The sequence below is a fragment of the Mytilus trossulus genome, chromosome 6 (assembly GCF_036588685.1).
Source record: "Mytilus trossulus isolate FHL-02 chromosome 6, PNRI_Mtr1.1.1.hap1, whole genome shotgun sequence".
NCBI classification, from domain to species: Eukaryota; Metazoa; Mollusca; class Bivalvia; order Mytilida; family Mytilidae; genus Mytilus; species Mytilus trossulus.
The window spans coordinates 38,285,217-38,308,606 of NC_086378.1; the positions used below are offsets into that span (position 1 = coordinate 38,285,217).

A 23,390-nucleotide genomic window follows, 5' to 3' on the forward strand; every position below is an offset into this window, starting at 1 on the left:
AATATCCATGCTCAAACTTGATCTAAATGTCAAAATTAATTTGGATGAAAGTTATTTCTTGTCTATCTCAGTTGTGTTCAATGTTTATACCAGTGATTCTTTACATTAGACGATGTAATGTTATCAAACAGACATAAATTGTTTGGCTTTCTTAGAGATAATATAACTGTTTGTTTATTCTGTAGCGGTACATTGATAACAATTAAATAACTCTACGCATCGTAACTGTAACATTAAGAAAACTTCAAAGAAAAGTTTCTGTAAAACTATAACTGATAACTTGCAAGAAATCTGAAAGGGTTGAAGATATAAGAAGGTATTGGTCAAGAACTGCGGAAGGAAAACTAAAGTAACATACATAAGTAAATGCCTGTACCAAGTCAGGAATATGACAGTTGATATCCATGCGTTTGATTGTTTGAGCTTTTGATTATGCCATTTGATTAGGGACTTTCTGTTTTGAATTTTACTCGGAGTTCAGTATTTGCTATGTATGGGAACTTGACAATAAGAAATATGAAATCATCACGTTTTCATAGATTTAAGTATGAGGTCGTCCATATGTGGCGATTTCGAGGATTATATCAAGATATAGAGAAGATATTTTACTCTAGATTAATAGGATGTGCGCGATGCAATAAGTTCCCAATAACCAATTCAAAATATCACACGTTTCATAATTTCTTGCGTCCGAAGCGCTTTTCTGGATTTACCTTCATCAAGAACGCTCCAAGCCAAACATTTGAAATCCGAAGATGTATTAGTACCGAAACTGTTGAAGAGCAACATATCAGAAATACCTAAAAGTATGAGCCAAATCCATCTAAAGCCAACTTTGCCTGAGGGAGTTGAAACCTTAGTTTCTTAATAATTTCAAAATTTATAAACGGAAATTTTAAGTCAAGTTTGTTAAATCTTCTCAGTACCTAATCATAAGTACTGACTACTGAGCTGATGATACCCTCGGGGACTGATAGTCCACTAGCAGAGGTATCGACCCAGTGGTGTAAAAAATTGAAAAAACACGTTTAATAATTTCAAGATTGTCGAAACAAACTTCTACATTTAGTTTCCTCGTATTGAAAATATGCAATTCTGTTGAATTCATTGATAAGACTATAATTTCAAATGTCCTTTATTTTATTTCTTTTCTGTTGTTTAAGAATTTTTATTTTGTTTTCCTAAGTATTTCAATTTTGTTAATATTACAAGCACCTAACCATGCACTTTTCTAATGACAATTATTAATACGTGCTTTTCCTCTACTAGTATTTTTCATGCCCTTATCGCCTATGTACAAAATAGGATCAAACATACATGTAATTATCATGATATATTGCAACTTACTGGAACAAAACATTATTCGTTACAGATAAAACGAATATTATTTACAAAATGTGCGCTTTGTGTACAATTTTTATTGTAGCATCAGAGAAAACATTAGTTAATTAGTTATAATCTCCCCTTTGTAGAATACACTTGAGTATTAGAAAGCAGAAAATACTCTTATCATTCTGTTTGTTGTTGTCCAATACAAATTTGATACGCAAATGTTTACGTCACTTGGATATTTTGTATATTACTGAACTTCATATCTAAATGCAAAATTGTAACAGAAATTAGAATACGTTATATGTGACTAAGAAAACATAGGCTATAATACATCACAAAGGCATTTTTCTTCTTTGATCCAATGGAAGTAATTTACCATCAAATATGTCATCATAGCATGTTTCAAACTAATTTATAATTACTAAGTGGAAAATAAAAAGATTTGGGTAAACTTGAAACTTTCATTTGCAAATCCGTATACATTTGAAATTAAAGTGTTATTTTTAGTCCTATAATAACGACAACTTTGATTTTGGCAATGAGAAAATATTATCGGACGACAATTTATCTTGGTTATGCATAATGATACCTTGTGTTAATTATAAATTGTGTGCTCATCTTTTCTTGTCTCTCATTTTGTAGGGATTATATATTGTCTTGTACAATTTGAGTGTTCTTTTTTGTAAATTCTATTCATTCTAAAAGTAGCTCTTCAATGGTCTGCAAGATAGAATTGAATAATTTAGACTAAGATATATAACAGGTAGCATGTAAATCCAATACCGATATCATAAGGATGTTGCCAATGTCAAACTTCATCTGCTTTCTATGTTCAAAGACCATATTCTGTAAAAATTTAGATCAACATAGAATATCTCACTATACAAAACCCATCATTTAAGAAAGTATGAAAAAAACACACAGAACTAATGTACATTTAAAAAGGTTGAAGTCCATAAAACCTGACAATATCGTAAATTTATCATATATTTAGTACAAAATACAGCAATTTTGTCTTTCTAATAAAGGTTCTTTTTTCCAGTCTGTATCACCTACCCTGATTCGCTTACCCCGTATCGCATAGCTAAACCCGTATCGCATACCCCTTAACGCATAGCAAAATCCGTATCGCATACCTGGCGTGACGTCATAAATCGAATGACGTCAACGTTTGACCTGTGACGACTAGTTGCTGTATTTTCTGGCATGATAAGATTTCTTTTAAAAGATAGATTAGTAAATTATACTATATAGATTTCTTAAAATTACATACTATTTGAACCCCTTTTTTGGCATTTGAGGACAAAAAAGGGGGGCACTGTAACCCAGCTCTGCTGTTAATTTCAAATATTTTGCGGATTTTTATTTCATAGTAAGAACTCTTAGACCCCCCCTTCTTACAATCCTTGATAAAAATGTAAATTATTTTGCTTGTTGTATATTGGCTAATTATGGGCCGAATACCTTAAGGTAAAGGAACAGTAAATGGGCTATGTCGCAGATTTTGCTACAAAATTGCATACAACCTTGGCTCGTTGAACTACAACTGAAAATTGAAAAAATAATACATTTATCTCTTTTATTTGCTGAAAAATTGCAGATTGATTTCTCTTAATATGGGTGAACATTTGTATAGGAAGCACATAAAATCGGCGAAAAACCTCCTAAAATTTGTCTTAAAATCGCCAAATCTCTAATTCTACTCCATAGATTTTTCTTAAAAAACTATATATTGTTGACACATAAATTTCTGTTTTAATAATATAAAATAATCATAGGGTCACCGACTTCGTTTTTTATCTAAAAATCAATTTGTTACCTTATTGGTAGTGAAAAACGTCAAAAATCAACGTTTTACGGCCTGCAACGCGATAACGTTACGATTATTTCGACGTTTTGTTGGATTTTTTCACAAAGAACGCAACTTTGAATGATGTAAACTGTAAAAACGAAGTCGGTGACCCTATCTTTATTTTGCATCATTATAACGGGAATTTATGTATCAACAACATATAGTTTTTAAGAAAAATCTATGGAGTAGAATTAGAGATTTGGCGATTTTAAGACAAATTTTTGAAGGGTTTTCGCCGATTTTATGTGCTTTCTATACAAATGCTTACCAATTTTGTAAGAATTAAATCAGTAATATTTCAAACGATAATTGAGATAAATGCATTATTTTTTCGATTTTCAGTTGAAGTTCATCAAGCCAGAGCTGTATGCCAAATTTTACTGAAATCGAAGACATAGCCCATTTACTGTAACTTGACCTTAAATCGATATTTTTAAAAATTATTACCTAGTGACTTTACGAGTGATTTTTATAAAATAGATACAATACGCTGTAGAATTTCTGAAGTTTTATTGTTTATTCGGTCATAACTTCGTGAGGTTTGTTTATTATCTGATGGGTTAAACATAAATTATTATTTTTACGATTTTGAATTTGTTAGAATACATAGCAAACTTTTCAAGAAATATTTCTCTTGGTGTTCAACTCGTCAGAACATTAAAATGACCGTGACTAATAGCATCGCCTAATAAACAATAAAACTTTAAACATTTCTACATCTTATGGTATTTATTTATCATATTGTTACCTGGTAATATTTATTTTTTGAAAAATATTGATTTTAGTTGAAATGATAGGACAGTATCGTAAATGCATTTATATACATGGTCTTAAAAGTATATTGAGAATGTTACTAAGTTATAGGGGACATTACGATGTGGATATTAAGCAAATAAGGAAGTCTACAATGTAGGCCTATATATATATAAAAAAAAAAGTCAGCTGGAAAAATACAGGAAAATCGTAGTGTTCTTTTCTTGTTTATACTATCGGACGATAAAAAAAACCCGGATATCCCATGAATCCGATGCTATTAAAATATATGATAAATAGAATACTACATTGCAAAATCCGTATCGCATGCTGTATCACCACTCGACCTGCGGCCCTCGGGACTGATATTGGTTTCTCGTGGTGATACAGCATGCGATACGGATTTTCCCATGTAGTATTCTATATATATCGACAAACGGAACGAATGGAAAACACCTGTTTATTATCTTCCTAACTTGGTTAAAGCATGTTATGAAGAAACAAATTGGTATAGTCTGGTTTAATAGCTAATTTATCCAACTTTTATGACAGTTGTGTGTAGTCATGTTATCTTTACATAATTGTGTGAGCATAGTATCTTTATGTTTTTTTTTTATCATTTTTGAGAATTGGGTTTAAGTTACAGATCTTTGATTGTTTCTGTAAAATTCATGGACACCTTATATACTCGGAACAATTTAGAGCTTGACATACTGTATACACATGTCTTTGTTTAAAGACACTATGGTTTTCTCTATACTTCTTTTGGCTATTATTGTCTTTGGTTTGTTTGAAGTCTCGTACCCAGCCTAATCATTTAGTCATTGTTGTGTGTTATTTATAACACCAAGTCTCTCATAATCCTAACATCATTCAATTTGAATTATTTAGGATCCTGCACTTGTATTTCTGTTCTCGGTAAAAATCAACTATGTTCGCACTCTCCACATGAGCAATGAATCATCTCTTGGTTGATAAAATACTTTTAATTTTTCAGTGGCTAAACATAAATTGATGCTATTCTTGATAATGCGTTATGTTTTATTCTGTAGGTTATATACTTTTATATAAAATATTAACTCAACAACTGAAAGTTATAAAAGCGAGTTTCACATTATAAATTAGATATGTCCATTATTTTAGTATAATACTCCAATAATAATATTATTAATGTAACTTTGATATAAAGGTTATACCTCAAGGGTATCAATGGTCAATCTACATCAATAAAAAATATCGCCCTGGACTATAAATCAATCATTTATCAATACGTTCCTATTGTTTTTATCAAACATTAAAGTAAATGAAAAATTCAAATGCTGCGATAGAAAATAAAGAAAGGATATTTTTTTTCCAAAACAAGCAATGCCAGCATTTTTTTCATTTACTCACTACATGTCTAACATTTTTTGTTCATATGTGCGTTAATTGATAGGGATTCATTTTGCATTTGCATCCAGTAACTTCTGAACTACCCATAGTACTATGTCAATAATTAGGAATCAATTAACATATATTGCTTATGTTGATAGAGGTATTAACTTATGACTTTTAACTTTTTGGATGGTATTAGAGCGTCACTGGTGAATCTTTTGTAGAATAGACGGGCGTCTGGCGTACACATTGTAATCATGGGTTCTACGACGAATTTATTAATATTGACACTTTTGTGTTTGTTTTTGAGAGATATTATGCAACCAATAGTAAAGTATTCTGGTGAGAACTAACTGTTGTCTCGAATTGCCGATTTTTCACTTACTGTTATGAAGTTTAAATGTATTGCTTCACAAATCTGCAGATACTAAGACGGTGTATACTTTGCAAACGATCCATTTTTTTCTTAATTTATCCATCTGAATCTGATCTTAATTATAAATGTTAATTGTAACCGACGTTATTGTAATTTTACAATTTCTCATGATAATATTCATTTACAAATATAGAAAACTACTTTTATTGAGCGTACTTTTTTTCCATTTGCTTGATATGGCAGTGACGACTTTGATTACAATAAAAGTAATATTTGTATAACTACAACTACAACAGGAATATGAATAACTGGGTTAATAGATTTTGTAGACACGTTGGAATACAAACATATTTGGAATTCAAACGATTAACTTACTTTCAATAACATCAACAATTTCAATTTTACTCTTTTTTAGTGTACCAGATGCGGATTTCAACTATAAAAATCTCTTGACTCAAAATATTTAAAAATCCAAAACCTGATAAAAACGTTGAATAGCTAATCAAACCACAAAAACATATAATGTAATGTCAAATTTCGTACAAGGAATCAGAGCTTTGTATGAAGTAGACATACCATTCATTTGAGATCATTTTATAATTTTTTTAACAACAAATTTTAATTTTACAATATAAGTTTAAATGGTAAGTAATGTTTTTATTTAAAGAGGGTGACACACTTAGCTTTCGTTAATCTTCATTGAGGCCCTCACGAAGAACAAACAGTACAAATATTACAAAGCTTACAGTTTTTAGCAAATTATGTAAATGCAATATTCATGCCAACTTTAAATTGTCTGTAGAACAAGAAAAAAAAATTAATATATATATATATAAACATAAAATACAAATCATTAGAATATTTGAGTAAGTTGTCATAAATCATTTATGGTCAAGAAATCAACACATTTTTGTTTAAAAGTGTCCAGGTTTTCACAACATTTTATTTCATTTGGTAGTTTATTTCAAAGTATTGATGAGCTATATGCAAAAGATTTCTTCATTGAATTTGTGTTCGGTCGCACAACAGCTAAATTATTATTTACAGATGACCTTATATTTCTACTATGTAAGTTAACAATTGGACAACAGAGTTCCTTAAGTAATCATGTGCTTTATCGTTTAGAATTTTATGAACAAGAATAAGTTTATGATATGAAATTCTAGATTTGAAATTCAACCATTTTAGCTCTTTAAATAAATTTATGCTAGGTGTTAGTATTGGTGCATCAAGTATAATCCTTGCAGCTCTTTTATGCATATTAAGATTTTTTTTTAAATCCATCCTCATATCAATTTCCCCATATTGAGCAACAAATATATGGGCAGAATATAAGCATTATAAAACAACTTTCTACTACTAATATCCAAAAATTTCTTAATTCTAGATAGCAGTGCGATACGAGAACTTATGTTTTTACATACATTGTCAATTTGAAATTTCCAGTCCAAATTTTTGTCAATATATACACCCACAAGTTTCTGTTTTCTGGTCAATTTCTCTTCTCAATTATTACAAGTTGTTTCATGCCAAGGTATGTATAGCTTTCTTTACGATATAACTTTTGCTCATAGTTAAAGACAACGAAGCCATGCCGTTAATCACATCTTCGTCGTTTTTGCTGAGGTGGATAATTATTTCATTGCCAATTATACTACAACTCCTTGAGTTTATATTCTTATACAATTCTGCTAAAAATTATGAACCTTCATCAATATTTACTTTAAAACAAATGCCTTTTCTCTCACAAGAATAGATGACCTTAGCTATATTTGGCAAAAGTTTTAGGACTGTTTTGGTCCTCAATGCTCTCCAGCTTTGTATGCTATTTAAACTTCGAGTGTCACTGATAAGTCTTATACATAAGTCTTATAGACGAAACGCGCGTCTGGCGCAAATATCACATGTTCATCATGGTGTCTTTAATTCGTTTAGTTAATTTATATAAGCATTTATCATATACAAGTACCCTATGCTTTTTGGAAACTATATTAAGGTTCTATATTCTATTAATTGGTGCTATATGAAACCGACTGACTGTCGGACTTTTGTCTTTTGCAACGACGATCACATCAGGGTAATCAAAGGAATTTACATATCGGATATTAAAATAGCAAGAATCAACATTCTCTCTAACTGATGCGGTTTCTAAATCATTATTATATAAATATACCAAGAAATATGCGTAACTTGAACATACTAACGAGTGTTGTGAAAATACTTGTTATATTTTATACAGATTTACAAAATATTTCGCTAGCCAAATTAGCTTCATCAAGCGCGTTCAGTTATCCATATGAATTCGGATGATGATATAGAACTTGTGCTGCGTTTCCATACCAGCAAACTCCTCAAAAGAACTTATTGCATCTTTTGTGCATAAGTGTTTTAATAATAATTCTATGGTTTAGTTACGCAAATATGCAATTGAAAATCTGTTTTCATTCCTTGAAATCCTTTTTTGAAGTACTTTACTCATCAGTATATAATGGAGGATTAACATGGGTTAGGTCAATCTCTTTGATAAGGGAAATCCGTATACAAAATCGGGAAAGTTGACAGGCCTGCTTATGGTATAGTTCCCTAAACAGATCTATTCGTGCTGGATAGGGTAATGACGTTCAAGATTTCTTCGTTCTGTTTATTATAGAACTCTCTATAATTGATTCAAGAGTACGTAGCTGATAAATCATAAGCCTCCAACCATCTGTTATCCAATCTGTATTCTCCAATTCAGGTTAGCCTCTAATATAACCATCATACATCACTCATTGCAATCGAAACTTATCCAACATAAATAACAACACCACGTGAATAGAATCCCGGGGCTCTTTTCACAATTATGACAATGAACGATCGTAAGTAGTTCTGAAATGCTCATGACTTATTTTTGTCGTAAGATTTGTTTGTGAAATGGATGGCAGCGCTATTGTCCAATTAACCCAATCATCCCTATAGAAATATAGTGCTTCAATAATCGAGTCTTTAACCTGCGACATGTAACTAAAGCAGGCAATCCATACTCAAAACCTTATTAACATTATGAGCTTACATGTAATCATCTTATTAGACTATATTAACAAATTTGACAAATACATAATTCATCTTTTCGTACATTGAAAAGGGTCACAAGAGATCTTGTTATACAGTCACATTAAATGTTGTATTGTAAATAAACATCGATATAAAGATATTAACTATAAACTATATAATAGATACTACCCAGCGGAGGAGATCTATTTCAAGGTTTGTCCCACATTTAGAAGTGTGTTTACAATACTACATTTGATGATATTGTTTTACAAGATCTTCTATGATCCTTTGCATTCTGTATTGTGTGTCCTTAAGTGAACTGTAGGAGTCAATTCACGGTCAGGACATGACAGTGGCAGACGTACATATAAATATACCATCTTTACGATTAGTATTCTAAGAAAAGAGACAAATAACAGTTTTTGACATTTTGCTAATAAATGCAAATGATTTAATTATTTCAACATATTTGCACCCTGTCTTAAGAAAGCTGTTCTAAGTGAATGGAAGTGTACTAATCTTTTTAGTGTAATTTCCAACTGAAGTCGGTCATTTAAAGTCGGGAGAAAAAGCATCAAATGCGATGAAACAATAAAATATATCAAAGAACATTGGTACTTAGGTTTACAATCAATATTTTTTTAATCATTTTCCGACATTTATTTTTCATCTGATGATTGATTACAAACAAATGTCATTCAACTCTAGCTGAAAAAACTACAAATCTAACATCTGAAACTGATTTTTTTTTGGTTATAAATAAATTTAAGGTTCCGTGTTTATACGTATATGGCTGAAACCAATGTTGTTTTTTTTGAATTTTTCATATGTAACGATCATTAATGAATGACTTTCTACAAGTTTCAGGACGATCTAACAAAAAAAAATGCATTTCGTCTTATAGTTTTCATTATATTTGTCGCATGTCTTTCTTTAATTTCTCATTTGGTGTATAACCAGATATTTTAGTTTAAATCTGGCAAATACATTTTTCTACTCTGAGGCTACACTTAATTAAGATTCTAGTAATAATACATTTATGTGTGATTTATTTTATAAATAAATATTTATGTATTTATAGCTCTGTCCATAGTGGACTATACATTTATCAGAACCAGGACAGGGAAAAACCAACAAAGATACCTAATCCACATGGTTTGTATGATATGCAGTGTCTTTTTTTTTTATCCTGCTATCATAGATATAGGAAGATGTGGTGTGAGTGCCAATGAGACAACTCTCCATCCAAATGACAATTTAAAAATTAAACCATTATAGGTTAAAGTACGGCCTTCAACACGGAGCAGTCAGCTTTTATACTAATAACAGGTACATGAATAAATGTTTGCTCTATTTAACCTGTTACCCCACTGCCATGTTGAGCAAATGATAATATGCATCATTTGTTTTGGCGATCTGCGTTAAAACTATTAAGCTTTTTTTAAACATTTTTTAGGATTGAACAATTTAAGCTTCAAGTGCCGTCAATAAATTGCAGGATAAATACAAAACATTGTCGGCAGTATAAAATGTGTTTGTACTTGCTACGAAACAGCAAAAATAAAGATCTAGTAAAACAGAGGTCTGTTACGAATTAAAAACAGCGATGTAAAACGAAATAAGTAGTAGATATTAACAATTGAAATAGTTCACAACGAAAGTGGAAACTCTATCACACATCATATGATAGTTTACATCTCCTGTTTTGACGCAATTTAACAAGTTAACCAAGAAATCTGCTTGTATTTTTAAATTGATGATATACAAAGCAGACAAAGATCCAATACATATTTTAAAATATAATTCGAACGTAATAACGTAGTCTACTGACATGTCCTAAACCTGATGATTTTCATATAAAATAAATAACAAACCTGAAAATCTGAAAATTTCGTTTCAGTTAATGACTATTTAAAAATGTAAGAAGATGTTGCGTTATAAACCGACAGCAACAGAAAAAAATACTGTTTTTTTCTTTGGAAAGAACATCAGCAATACATGTCAAACTAAAGTAAAAGGTAAAATACAACTGGATACAGAAAGATTTTTTAGAAATTCTTTTCAGATTTGTTTTTAAATTAAAAATAAAAAAAACATGACACGGGATATTTATTGCATAGTCATATTTTTTTATTTTTATTATAGCGGTTGTTTTTGAGGTTTGCATTCAAAACCGCTATAAACTGAATAAAAAGTTAAGGAAGCTATCGGCACCAACCACATCACAAGGAAATCTTCTCGAGGTTAATGACAAGGGTGCCATTTTACACCAAGCTAAGGTAAAGTGCACTATTTTTTGTTGTCATATCATTTATTATTTCAAGGACGTGTAAATGACATAAATAAATAAACATTTCTGATTTGGATCTTTTTTTAAAAGAGATTTACATTCCAGTTCTATTCAATCTATGAACATCTTCAACATAGTTTAATATTATAATTTGATCATAAGTGCTACAATGCATTTCATTTGTAGATTATTTATGTTTTCTTTGTTGAATTTGACTCTCTTTTTGTTTTACTTTTGTCGCATTCTTATCTGTCTTTCATAAACCTATCATTGATTTGTGTGAAATATTTTCATGAACAAAACTAAGCTTTTTAGAACCCCTATCCAGATTATTTTCAATGGGTTTTCAATGATAAAGTTAATAAATTTTGGAAATCAAAACATATTTTCTTAAAGGCCTTTAACATCAGATTTAAAGTATTTCAGTGTATGTTGTATGTTTTATATGATTCAATGATAGATCATAAAAATAATAGGCAAATTTTTAAACGACATTTATTCTGATTAGTTTTCCAAATGTTAATTGTATTTTTCAGCTTGCAGCCCAGGCTGAAGATGCAGATAATGCAGCGGAACAGAAACGACAAATGGGGAAACGTGTTCGCTATGGGGAAATTGTTCAGGTAATTTCATATTGTTCAATCAAAACTTCGTATCAGCTATAAAGTAATAGGTGATAATGTGCCGATATATAATGATAACAGAAAATCTGTTTTAATAACCAGAAAAATTAGCAGATTTTTGCAAATTCTTCAAACAATTTTAGTTAAAGACCTACGCATTCAATTTTCTTGCAACATTATTTTTTATTTTGTGAAATGAAAACATTACTATTCATTAACTATTGCTTAAACTTAGACAAAATAAAATAACTATAGGTTAAACTTTTGTAGTAAAGGTATAATATTTTTATTTATTATACCACCGCTGGTGATTGTAAGTACTAGATATAGTCTAGTCATGGCTTCCTTGATTTGTGTACAGCTACTTGTATGCATAATTACGATTATTCTATTCGTATCTGAATTTGGTCGGGTTCGTGTTGCTCTATCTATGTCATGTTTTGTATACTGTTGTTTGTCTTTTGGTCTTTTGTTTTGCCATGGCGTTGCCAGTTATCTTCGACTTATGCATTTGAATGTCCTTTGAGCTTCAGCCTCTCTCTTGAACCTATTTCCTTTTGTATAGATTTCTAAAAAATCAGTCTACCTATATGAGTATTAAAATGACTACACAATATGAAATAATACAGTTTTAAATAAAAGAATGAAAACAACAAATAGTAGATCTCAACTCTTCAAATGAGGTTATTCACTGAGGTTTAGACTGGACTAATATTCGATTGTATCTACTACCCAGTTGAACAATAAATTCTTTTTGCACATAAATAAGCTCCAAAATGGACAAAGTTAATTGTAGGCTTTTAGATCCATTTGTTTGGGATTCTCGCAATGATTCATGCAATCAATTTCCGGACTCTTGTGTGTCTGACGAAACCCTCAACAACTACATTGATCCTAAATTAAAAATTTTCTGGCTGCTTTGAAGATACATAGGTAGCCATTGGCTGTTTTTCTCTTTGTTTTTGGTTTGTGAGTCTTTTAACCATTCATCGTTTCTTTTTCTCTATTCTTTTCTATTTCAAGTGTGATAAAAATTTATCATATTTCTAATATGAATGTTCTGTTATAAGGACAAAAAATCTATTTTTGTTACATTCAGAATTTTTTGAAAGCTTCTTATTAGAAATAATTAGTTTGAAAAAATTTCAAGTTTTGAAAATTAAAAAGATACTTGTAATCACTTAAAGATTATTGAACTGCATATGAATTGAAAGGAAAGTTATTTTTTTTCAAAGAAGACGTTGATAAATATAATTGGTAATCAAAATTTTATTTATTAAATTGAGGTTATTATGTTGTCTTAACAGCATGAACCGTAGAGCGATTTTTACAGAACAATTTCCATTTTCTTTGTATTTTAATAATATCTTCATCATCATTGTTTACCTCAAACGATGCTATAAATCATAATCTGTTGGTCAAACAGTTCTATTAGCTTTATATAGTATAACAGTAATATGAGTAAATTGGTGGTTCTTAAGTCTAGACAAAAAATGGCACAGAAATAGAGGTCAGATATAAATGGAATTATCTGAATAAACTTAATAAAGTGAAACTCATCAAAAGTGAAATATATATGTCATAGTTCATTCTCAAATGCAAACCGCCAAGAAATTTTATTCAAAATAGGATCCCACGTTTAACATCACAATTACATCAATAATCCGTATGTACAGCTAACAACCAATTCTCTTCAGAAAATAAAATTGTATTAGTCAATGTGCTCACAACAGTGTTTTCATTTTGTCACATACATGTCTCGTCTCAATCATATCCAGTTGCGTAGTACAAAAACAATATAACAGACACATATCTCCTCTTATCAAATGCGTTGTGTTTATACAGTAATAAATATAGCTTTAGTTAAATACAACCTGGTGTGTCTGTTTATATCAATGTTAATATTAAATAGGTATGAAACGTAAGACAAAATAAAAGCAAAAAACAGCAGTAGAGTGACTTTTGGCATTACCATCTAATTGGAGATACGTTCTTGAATCTTTACACATGTTATAGTTCTTTTTAAATTAATTTGCATATATCTACTCCCTTCATAACATATGTCAACTCAATATTTACATATGTCTACTAAGTTTTAAAGCAGATGTGAAAAACCTTGAAATAAAAGATGGTAAATATAAAATACTGCAATTTGAAAATTGACGATAGATTCTAACAAAAAAGACAAATATTCTGAGAATAAATATAAGAAGTTGTGAGAAACTTATAAAAATAGCTGAACTATGAAAGTTAGAAAAGAACCCATTGTTATAATATGTTTTTCAACCCTCTTTTAATTCATAATATATGATTAATTATTAAGAAAATTATAAACCTGCCTGTGACTTCAATTAAGTACGAAAAAAATGTAATGACGAACTCTGTACAAATTGTTGTATGTTTCGTATATAAAACTTTGATTGGCCTTGTTATATAAAGCCGCATGTAAAATAAATCAATTTCATGCCCCATATTTATCAAATGAATTAGTTTGATATGAAACATGATTTACAGAAATATATGACCTCATCAGGCAAAACAAATTATTCCTGTTCATAAAGAGTAGTAATTGAACTTCGTTACATCTAGAAGAGAAGGGTCATGACGTAGGGATTTTATTTACACCAATCACAATCAGAGAAAACTGATCATGGTAGTAATTTGGTTAATGTACAAATTTATTATGGCCTGTACGATTACAAAAGCAGCTTATTGAAGCAGAAAATAAAGTTATAGTTTATATAGAACTAATAACTTGACTGCATAAAAGTACATTCAGAAGCATAAAATACTTCAGAAGGTACAATCGCTACATTCGATAAACCAAAAAATGAAGGTAAAAACTTTTAAAACAAAATGGATGGTTTAAAAAAAATTCACATAACTATGAATCTTCAAAATCTGCACTATAATGTTAAATACATTCAGGACCACAAATCAAGCAAGAGAGCACACAGAGAAAAGAAACAGAATTTAAACAGATATTCTGTAGTTGTTTTGAGCGAAGTTATATAACAAATACTTAGGAAGAGCTATCTTATAATTTAGATAGAAAAAAAGAAATAATACACATGAGAAAAGTTATCTCGTGAAAAAAACACCATAACTGAGAACAATATAAGCATAACATCTTAGGCGTAACTGCCAACGGGCTATATATGTCAAAAAAAGAGGGACGAAAGACACCAAAGGGACAGTCAAACTCGTAAATCTAAAACAAACTGACAACGCCATGGCTAAAAATGAAAAAGACAAACAGAAAAACAATAGTACACATGACACAACATAGAAAACTAAAGAATAAACAACACGAACCCCACCAAAAACTAGGGAGATACACTATATTAGTGTCAATGCTATAAACATAATATAACAGCGGTTATAAAAAGTAATCTATAATTGACTTTTTCTCTTTCTGTCTAAAACTGTCGTATGACACCAATCGGAAGAGATAACCATCCTTTTGCATGACAGAAATCAATTAGATAAAACATTTAGGATTTCAATAGCAAAACGATCTACAAAGAAGAGCAGTTCAAATGCTCTTTAAAACATAATATACCTAGTTTACAAACTTACTCGGAATAGTTAAGTTATATATCGTATACGTTATTATACAATGTAGCATTGTTTTTTTCTTATATCTCGTACGTATTACATTTTTAATGATGGTTCCGAAAACAGCAAAAAAGGACTCTTAACATTTTAAGTTATGAATTTGCAGTTTTCTTGAAGGACGAGAGTCTTCATGGCGATTGAATTGGAAAACAATACTTTAGAAATAAGACTTTTTTAATCAGAGAGTGTCAAATACTTACACAGACATGCACAGTTGTTAAAGCTTTAACGTTAAATAGTTAATTTACTATTACAGATTGTATTTTGTCTACTTTTCAGCTGAAACATGTGTTAACCAGCAAGTATGTGCATATGTGTACGTCCCAAACGAGTCAAAGAGATAAAAATAATATGATGGTAAGTTTTGTATCTTGTTTGATAAAAGAAAAATGTTTCATTCGGAATATGGATAGTAAAAAAGATGATATCTGCACTTGGTAAAAAATGTATAATCACGTTTGCTTCATTATTCCGATTATGTGATGCAAATCAAATTGGTTAATCCGTTTTAAAAGAAAAAAATAAATGTCTTTAGTATAAAATATGATGACTTGCCATAGCCTTAACCCTTAGTGACCTCACACTCCAAAGACATGACCAGAAATTTTAAAAAAGTCCGTTTATCGTCAACTTTTACCCTAAGGATTTCAACTGTATAGCTTCAACACAATTACATGACTTAATGAACAGGTTTAATAACAATATATGACATTTGAAACATACCATTAGAGAAGCACAGAGTATTAGTTCTTTTCAATATGTTCGCTTTAAAATAAGATTTCATGTCATTTCCATAATAATATTTTTCCTGAATACACGTATATATTTCTAATACAGAATAATTGTCATAACCCATTTCCCCCTATGGAGTGTCTGTTTCATTTAAAAATCACGACTATCGCCTTCTACAATATATTTTCATGTCGTTGAATTGTAAATAATGTAAAAATTACTACGCATAACTAGATTGTTATACCATCATATATTGCTAAGTTCATACCACGTTGCACCACATTTGAATTTCTTGACACAATGATGTGCACTTGCCTGTGCAAAATCTGTTAACTGCAAAGTTTGATTGTATTTACTGCCCCACTTTGAATATGGCTTATACCAAATGCAATATATAATGTATATATTGTGAAAATAAGAAATATTCATAAAACCAGATGCATAACTTCAATTTTTCGAAAAAAATATATCTGTGCCCACATATTGCCAATAACGTGCTTTGCAAGCGTAAGTAAACAAGATATGACATATATTTAGAAAGTAATGTCAGCTCAGGGAATCAGCAGTTTTTATCAGTACAATTCTTCTAAAGATATATGTTGTAAGGCAGTTATGTTTATATTTGCTTCAAAGAATGATAAATGATTCCAATTCAGCACTTTTATGTCATATATCGATATATCACTCACTGAAGATTTTTTTCTTTCATTGATTAAACATGTTTATAGTAATATTTCCAGTGATTAAGAAAATAAAACGATCGGGTTGTTCTTTTGTAGATGTTATTAACGTTTTTCATGTCTGATGAAAATATTAGATTATTTCTATAAATACACACAATAGTTGTTACAACTATTTATCGTTGTCGTTCCATATCGTTAAATATAGTTATTTTGTTTATGTCATGCGCTCTTAGATTTGATTTGATGTCATAGATTTAGAGAATATCAATCCCATAAAAGTGCTTTTAAGAAACTGATTTGGCTTGATTGATAGGTCTTATCTATAGTTTTACATGTTTTAATTTAAGCATTTTTCATGCATTTTTCTTAATAACGATTATCATTATCTATAAAAACTGTTTTTACCAATTGATTTATTGTTAATTATTTGTCGAACATAACAGCATGTTTGTGACTTCGCGGGGAAACACACTAAATACCATTAGGGAAGATAAAACACCAATGCAATCACACCTCTAGAAAACAATAACATGTAGTTCTTTTTTTAAAATAGATGATTAATTTACTCAGAAATCATTATATTTAAAGCTTTCAAAGTCAGTATAATATTCAAAGACAAAAGGAAATGCAATTTTTGTAATTAATAGATGGATGATATTTGTAAAACCTCTATTTTAAAATGGTTTTCACGAATGTCTTTGCTAATTCGCCGTTTCAAAATCTAATGCAGCCTGGGTAATATTTTCAAAAGTGTACACTAAAACGTCCTGATTGGTTAAAAATGTCATGAACAATGGTAACTTAACCAATGACGTGACGTTATTTTCATTTTAGGGTACGAACAATGAAATTACCCACAGTCCTTGAGATTCTGAAACGGCCGATTCCGTTAACTACATATGATTCAAAAGGAAACCTTCCCATCAAATAAACGTTAAAGTTTGATTTCAATTCTTTCCTTTTGGTGAAGGAAAAATATTTCATTTCTCTATTCATTTGACTTAATATTATATCTAAATTTGACATGACAGCTTCAATTTACTTTGTCAGCTATTTCCTGTATCATAATGTCAGTTTATTCTTCATACGGCATAAGTAGCTTTTATTCATTTCATGTCAAAGACCAGACAAGACATTTCCTAAATATAATCTATCAATATGGTTCCCTTACCCGAAAGCTACTGCTAGTAAATAGTCATGTGATTTACATGTGATACGGTTACATTCAACATCAGGCATACCGTCATCTTGTATTTGACTTTTTAACTTTAGGCAATCCTTATGCAGATTGTTTTTTTTTCTTTGTCGATTTATGATATATTCTTAGAGCGACATTCGTTATCATCATTGTCAAACGTCACGTTATTATTTTCATTTTTTACCATCTACTCCATCCAAGTCCAAGTTGAATTAAAATGTATGTTTGTTCAATTTTTTTAGTCAGTTGTGTTGTATGTGTGTGATGGAAGTTTACGCAGAATTGCTGCTGGATCCCAATTATAGTCATATTACACATTTAAATCTGTTAAGGATGAACATTCAGTTTTGCCAATACAACGGAACTATTAGAAAAAAAAACCCTGTCATACGCTTAGGGGGTTTAGATAAATATCAAAACCGGTTTAACCTACTTTCTTCGGAAAATTCTGCTACCAAGTAAGGAATATGGTAGCCATTTTTCACTTGTTTATTAAGTAGTTGACTAACAGCATTCCACTTTGTCAGTTTTCATGAACTTTCCCCTTTTTTATTTGTCTTAGAATTTCGTTATTTTTTCATACCTTTTTCAACCATTGTTCAATGGTGTGGTAAATCTTAAACTTATTGCCTGAACATTTTCTGTTATGTGTGTCTATGTTCAATTTAATTGTTTTCAATTCTAACATGATATATAGATTAAATAATGGTAAATGTGTTGGTGACAAGGTTTCATCCATGCAAACATTACTGTTCATCATTATGTATATAACTCTCTTTTGATTTATAACAGAACCATTAATTTGTTATAGATAATGCTTCATAACTACAATGCTAAGAATGCACAGTTTCGCATCCTTCCACAATACAAAGTAAAATCTGAAGGAGAAGTGGTAAGTTGTATTTTTATATAGAACAGTTACAATAAAGAATAAAAAAAAGTACTCTTATTTGAGGAAACAGTATTACTGTAGTATAAACTAAAAGGAGAAGGGTTGAATAAAGAATATCAGCGCATTTTAAATTAAAAACGAATCTACCAGGTAATGACCAGTTACTAAATAAAAAGGAAACAGTAAACATAATGTGTGCATAATGATAATATAAACAAATTATGACATCTTCTATATCTTGTTACTCCGTATTGCAGCATTGCACGCTTCTAACTATCAAGAAAAAATAATTATTAAAAAAAAATCTGAATCTTTATACGACAGCATATTTGCAGGAAGTCTCGTATCAAACTGATTTTAAATGACCTAAATAGCTGCCTCGCTTTTTAAATTACAGGTTCAGATATATGACCAGATAGTTTATGAAAGCATAAAATCGCCTGGTCACTTTTTTCATGCTAGTCAGCCTTTTAATGTAGATCATTTAACTTATGGGTAAGTAATTTTCATTCGAGTTATAAAGAAAATTTTAAAATATATACATATTTTGTTTATTAAGCCCTTTTTGGTATTTTTTATCAACTTTATAATACATAGTCAGTTAGAAAAAAAAACACTATTTACACCGTTTGTTTTCTTACATTGGTTAATTAAAGTTTTTTTTAATCACGATTTTAATTATTCACGGATTCATACATGGCTTTTAATATTTTTAACTCGAGCGTATATTCATGAAAATTTAGTACTAAAAGACTGTCAAAAATTTATAACAGTTCCTTGGCTTCTTTGAGCATTTCTTATAACGGAACTATGAAGAACAGAGAGATATCTGTACGTTTAAATTTTATATACTATCAAATAGTCAATATAATTACTAGCGGAATGTTACTTCCGAGGGTATTATTCATTTGTTGATCTTTAAAATTAATTTCTTTTGTGCATTTTCTTAAATTGTCTTAAATTTTACAATATTTCCGATAGAAAAACATGCGTTAAGACCATAAAACACATTGATCAAACTATTATTTTAGGTTATATTTGTATGTATAGCGTACCAAGCATCTTTACAATTTAACTGTTTCCAACGTTGTTCTCTTGATGGATAGCGGTTCAGTAATTGAAAAGGCTTCACATATGTAATGCGAAACAAACAGTTGTTTCCATTTGCGATATATATGTTCGCATTTGTTACATTTTTGTTGTGTCTTTTAGATGAATGCTTAAAATAAGGTATAATATAAAATGTGACAAACCTTAACCATATACCATATGACAAGAAATTGACATACAGACTGCAAACATAAGCACTATTCATTTCATGATATAGCCATACAAGGCCGCCTTGTTTGACAAAATGTGAACCACTACAAATAGTTATCAAAGGTACCAGGATTATAATTTAGTACGCCAGACGCGCGTTTCGTCTACATAAGACTCATCAGTGACGCTCATATCGAAATATTTATAAACCAAACAAATACAAAGTTGAAGAGCATTGAGAATTCAAAATTCCAAAAAGTTGTGCCAAATACGGCTAAGGTTTTCTATGCCTGGGGTAAGAAAATCCTTAGTTTTTCGGAAAATTCAAAGTTTTGTAAACAGGAAATTTATAAAAATGACCACATAATTGATATTCATGTCAACACCGAAGTGCTGACTACTGGGCTGGTGATACCCTCGGGGACGAAACGTCCACCAGCAGAGGCATCGACCCAGTGGTGTAAATAGTTATCAAAGGTACCAGGATTATAATTTAGTACGCCAGACGCGCGTTTCGTCTACATAAGACTCACCAGTGACGCTCATATCGAAATATTTATAAACCAAACAAATACAAAGTTGAAGAGCATTGAGAATTCAAAATTCCAAAAAGTTGTGCCAAATACGGCTAAGGTTTTCTATGCCTGGGGTAAGAAAATCCTTAGTTTTTCGAAAAATTCAAAGTTTTGTAAACAGGAAATTTATAAAAATGACCACATAATTGATATTCATGTCAACACCGAAGTGCTGACTACTGGGCTGGTGATACCCTCGGGGACGAAACGTCCACCAGCAGATGCATAGAGACATCAAGCTTATAACAACGTGCATTTACTTGATCAAGTCTTTCTTAAATTTTGTTTGTATGAAAGAGGAAATATTTTGTTATGCATAGCATATACAACATCTTTGCAATGGTAACCTATGTTAACGTGCATATCTATAAACATTTATACCAAAATAAGTTTTTATGTGTAAACATTGTTTCAACAAAAGTAACTATTATCTGAATTATCTTTAAGGAACAATCCAGTGGTTCGACAGTAAGAATGAATCTTTTTTTATTTACTATGACTTTCTTAAAAATGTATACTTGTGACCTACATTCTAAATTTCTCATCATCAAAATTGTGTTTCATCTATTCTTATGTTACAACCTTCTTAAAGTTTGTAACTTTTCTAGCTTGAACATGGAATATTTTTCTCCCTCCTGTCGGTTTTCTCCTGTAGGGACCTTCCGTTTTGAATTTGCCTGGAAGCTTGGTACTTATGCTAACTTTTTAGATGTTTGTTCATATTCTGTTATTTTTTGTCTTTTCCTGTCGTTTGAGTGTCTGATTGATTCTTACATTTCTTCCGTCATCTTCCTTCCTATGTGTCCATAAGAATGAAATTCATCAATTGTATGTTACAAAGGCGAAATCAGTTAAAACTAAATTATCTAATAATATACATTAAACAATATCATTGCAAACAAAGTGGTAAACTTAATTTTTTTTATTAAAACGATAAAATACATTATATAGATTATCTTACAATGTTAAATGAAACATCAGCGATGATTAATGGAATGTAAATACACAATATCTATTTTTGATTATCTGTTTCTTCTATGTTCCCATTTAAAATATATCTTTGCAGATCGGAAATCAACCTTGGTGTAGAACGATCGGGGTTTTCACTTATCAGATTTCATCCTGGAATACCAGAGCATGACCCTTATGTCAGGGTAAGATGTACTTTATAGAGTAACTTTTCTATTAACATCTATGTTATACTTGCTATATAAATATCTATAGAAACATAGTAACGAAAATTATGTTTTAAGGATACTCGAATATTATCCCTATTAAAAAGATAGATTTTTTATATTTTCAATTTCCTAATTTTTCTAATCAAACTTGATGAAAAGAAGGAGAGATTGAAACCATTATCAGGTATCATTCATCAAAGAATAAGAATAAATCTCCAATCCATTCAAAATGATGCGAATTTTATTTATAAATGTATACTATAATATAATCTACCTAAATTTTTTTATAAAGACATTTTGAAACTTTTACTATTAATAAATAATATTGACGATGAATGATATAAATCACAGCTACCAGAAGGGATAAGGCTATTTTGAAAAAAATTTTAAGTTTTATTTCAAATATGAGATACTATCTTAGTAAAACAAAATATATGATTTGTTCCGAAATAGATATACGTTCATGAAAGTATTCGCCAAAATAAAGTTAAATTATCGTTGATGCCAATCATTAGACTGTTTAGAAAAGTGTCTTGTAATAGCCACAGAGAGTGGAAAATAAATTTGAGAAAGATTTTTAAAGAACTTAATCGGTCATAAATTTATGGGTTGTTTTATTTCTTGTAGAAAATTCAACACAAATATATGATAACCGAAACACAGCTTTTCCTTATGCCTATGGCCACACTAACATTTTGTAGAACGTCAACCGTTAACTTTTTAGAAAATATCTCTCTTGATCATTTTCGCGTGTTTTGGTTCTGTTAATGCATATGTTTTGTGCCATCATGTTTACATTGTTTAAGCGTTAAAAGAATAAAAAAAAAGTTTGAGCGTTAAAAGAATAAAACAAAGTTTTCGATATGAAGTCATACAATAAGCATAATAGTAAAAGACACGACGTTTATATTTCAGGGAGGCAGTTGTATACGGTTGTTCCATAAGGAGTTGGAGGCTTACTTGGTGGCAGAAGGCTTATTTGATGAAGAAGTTACCGAAGATGGTATACTTTTATTTTTGTCAAAACACATTTAAACTGTTACGTATTCGGTTTGCGGGTAAAGTCATATTGGCAATCATATCACACCTAATTTTATATTCAAACTGTTTAATTTGTATGCCATTAACTATCTTTTGTATTTTAAATTTTTTTCAGTTCATTTTAGGATACGAGTTATGGACCAGCATAAACCAAGAACATTATCTCCGCCGACTTCAGGAAACACATTTTGGCAAATTGAAGCTGAAAATGGAATATTGAATGGTTAGTTTTCTTAGCAGATACGACGCTCTTTTCTCCCAACAGAAGAATATTTTCACGTGTTTGAACAATCAGACCAAATACAAACCGTACCAAATTTAGAACGGTACAAAAGTATAGTCTTCTTTAGGGACAAAGAAAACGAATACTAAAAGTACATATTATACATTGATATGTCTTAATTATCATATTATAGACAAACCAGACTAATTTGTTTCTAGTTATTATATATTTTTTGAATGAACGACACTGCTTATTTGATTTAAAGAAAAACTATACGAGTTTATAGATCACCCAATACACCTATTGCTTTTTAATTTCCTTTTGACATTTGTCATGTTTGTTTTCCTCGTTGAATCG

At 30.1% G+C, this 23,390-nt stretch overlaps 1 protein-coding gene across 1 annotated transcript in view; it reads left to right on the top strand.

Annotated features, from left to right (window-relative positions):
• The window catches only part of LOC134721299 (inositol 1,4,5-trisphosphate receptor type 3-like), an 85,216-nt gene that overhangs the window by 3,973 nt on the left and 57,853 nt on the right, over nt 1–23,390 (top strand). The window contains exons 3-11 of the mRNA XM_063584183.1: nt 9,802–9,875; nt 10,866–10,999; nt 11,547–11,633; nt 15,531–15,608; nt 18,676–18,756; nt 19,154–19,251; nt 21,658–21,745; nt 22,685–22,772; nt 22,926–23,033. Of these exons, the coding sequence (XP_063440253.1) occupies nt 9,802–9,875; nt 10,866–10,999; nt 11,547–11,633; nt 15,531–15,608; nt 18,676–18,756; nt 19,154–19,251; nt 21,658–21,745; nt 22,685–22,772; nt 22,926–23,033 (836 nt within the window). The remainder of the gene's footprint in view (nt 1–9,801; nt 9,876–10,865; nt 11,000–11,546; nt 11,634–15,530; nt 15,609–18,675; nt 18,757–19,153; nt 19,252–21,657; nt 21,746–22,684; nt 22,773–22,925; nt 23,034–23,390) is intronic.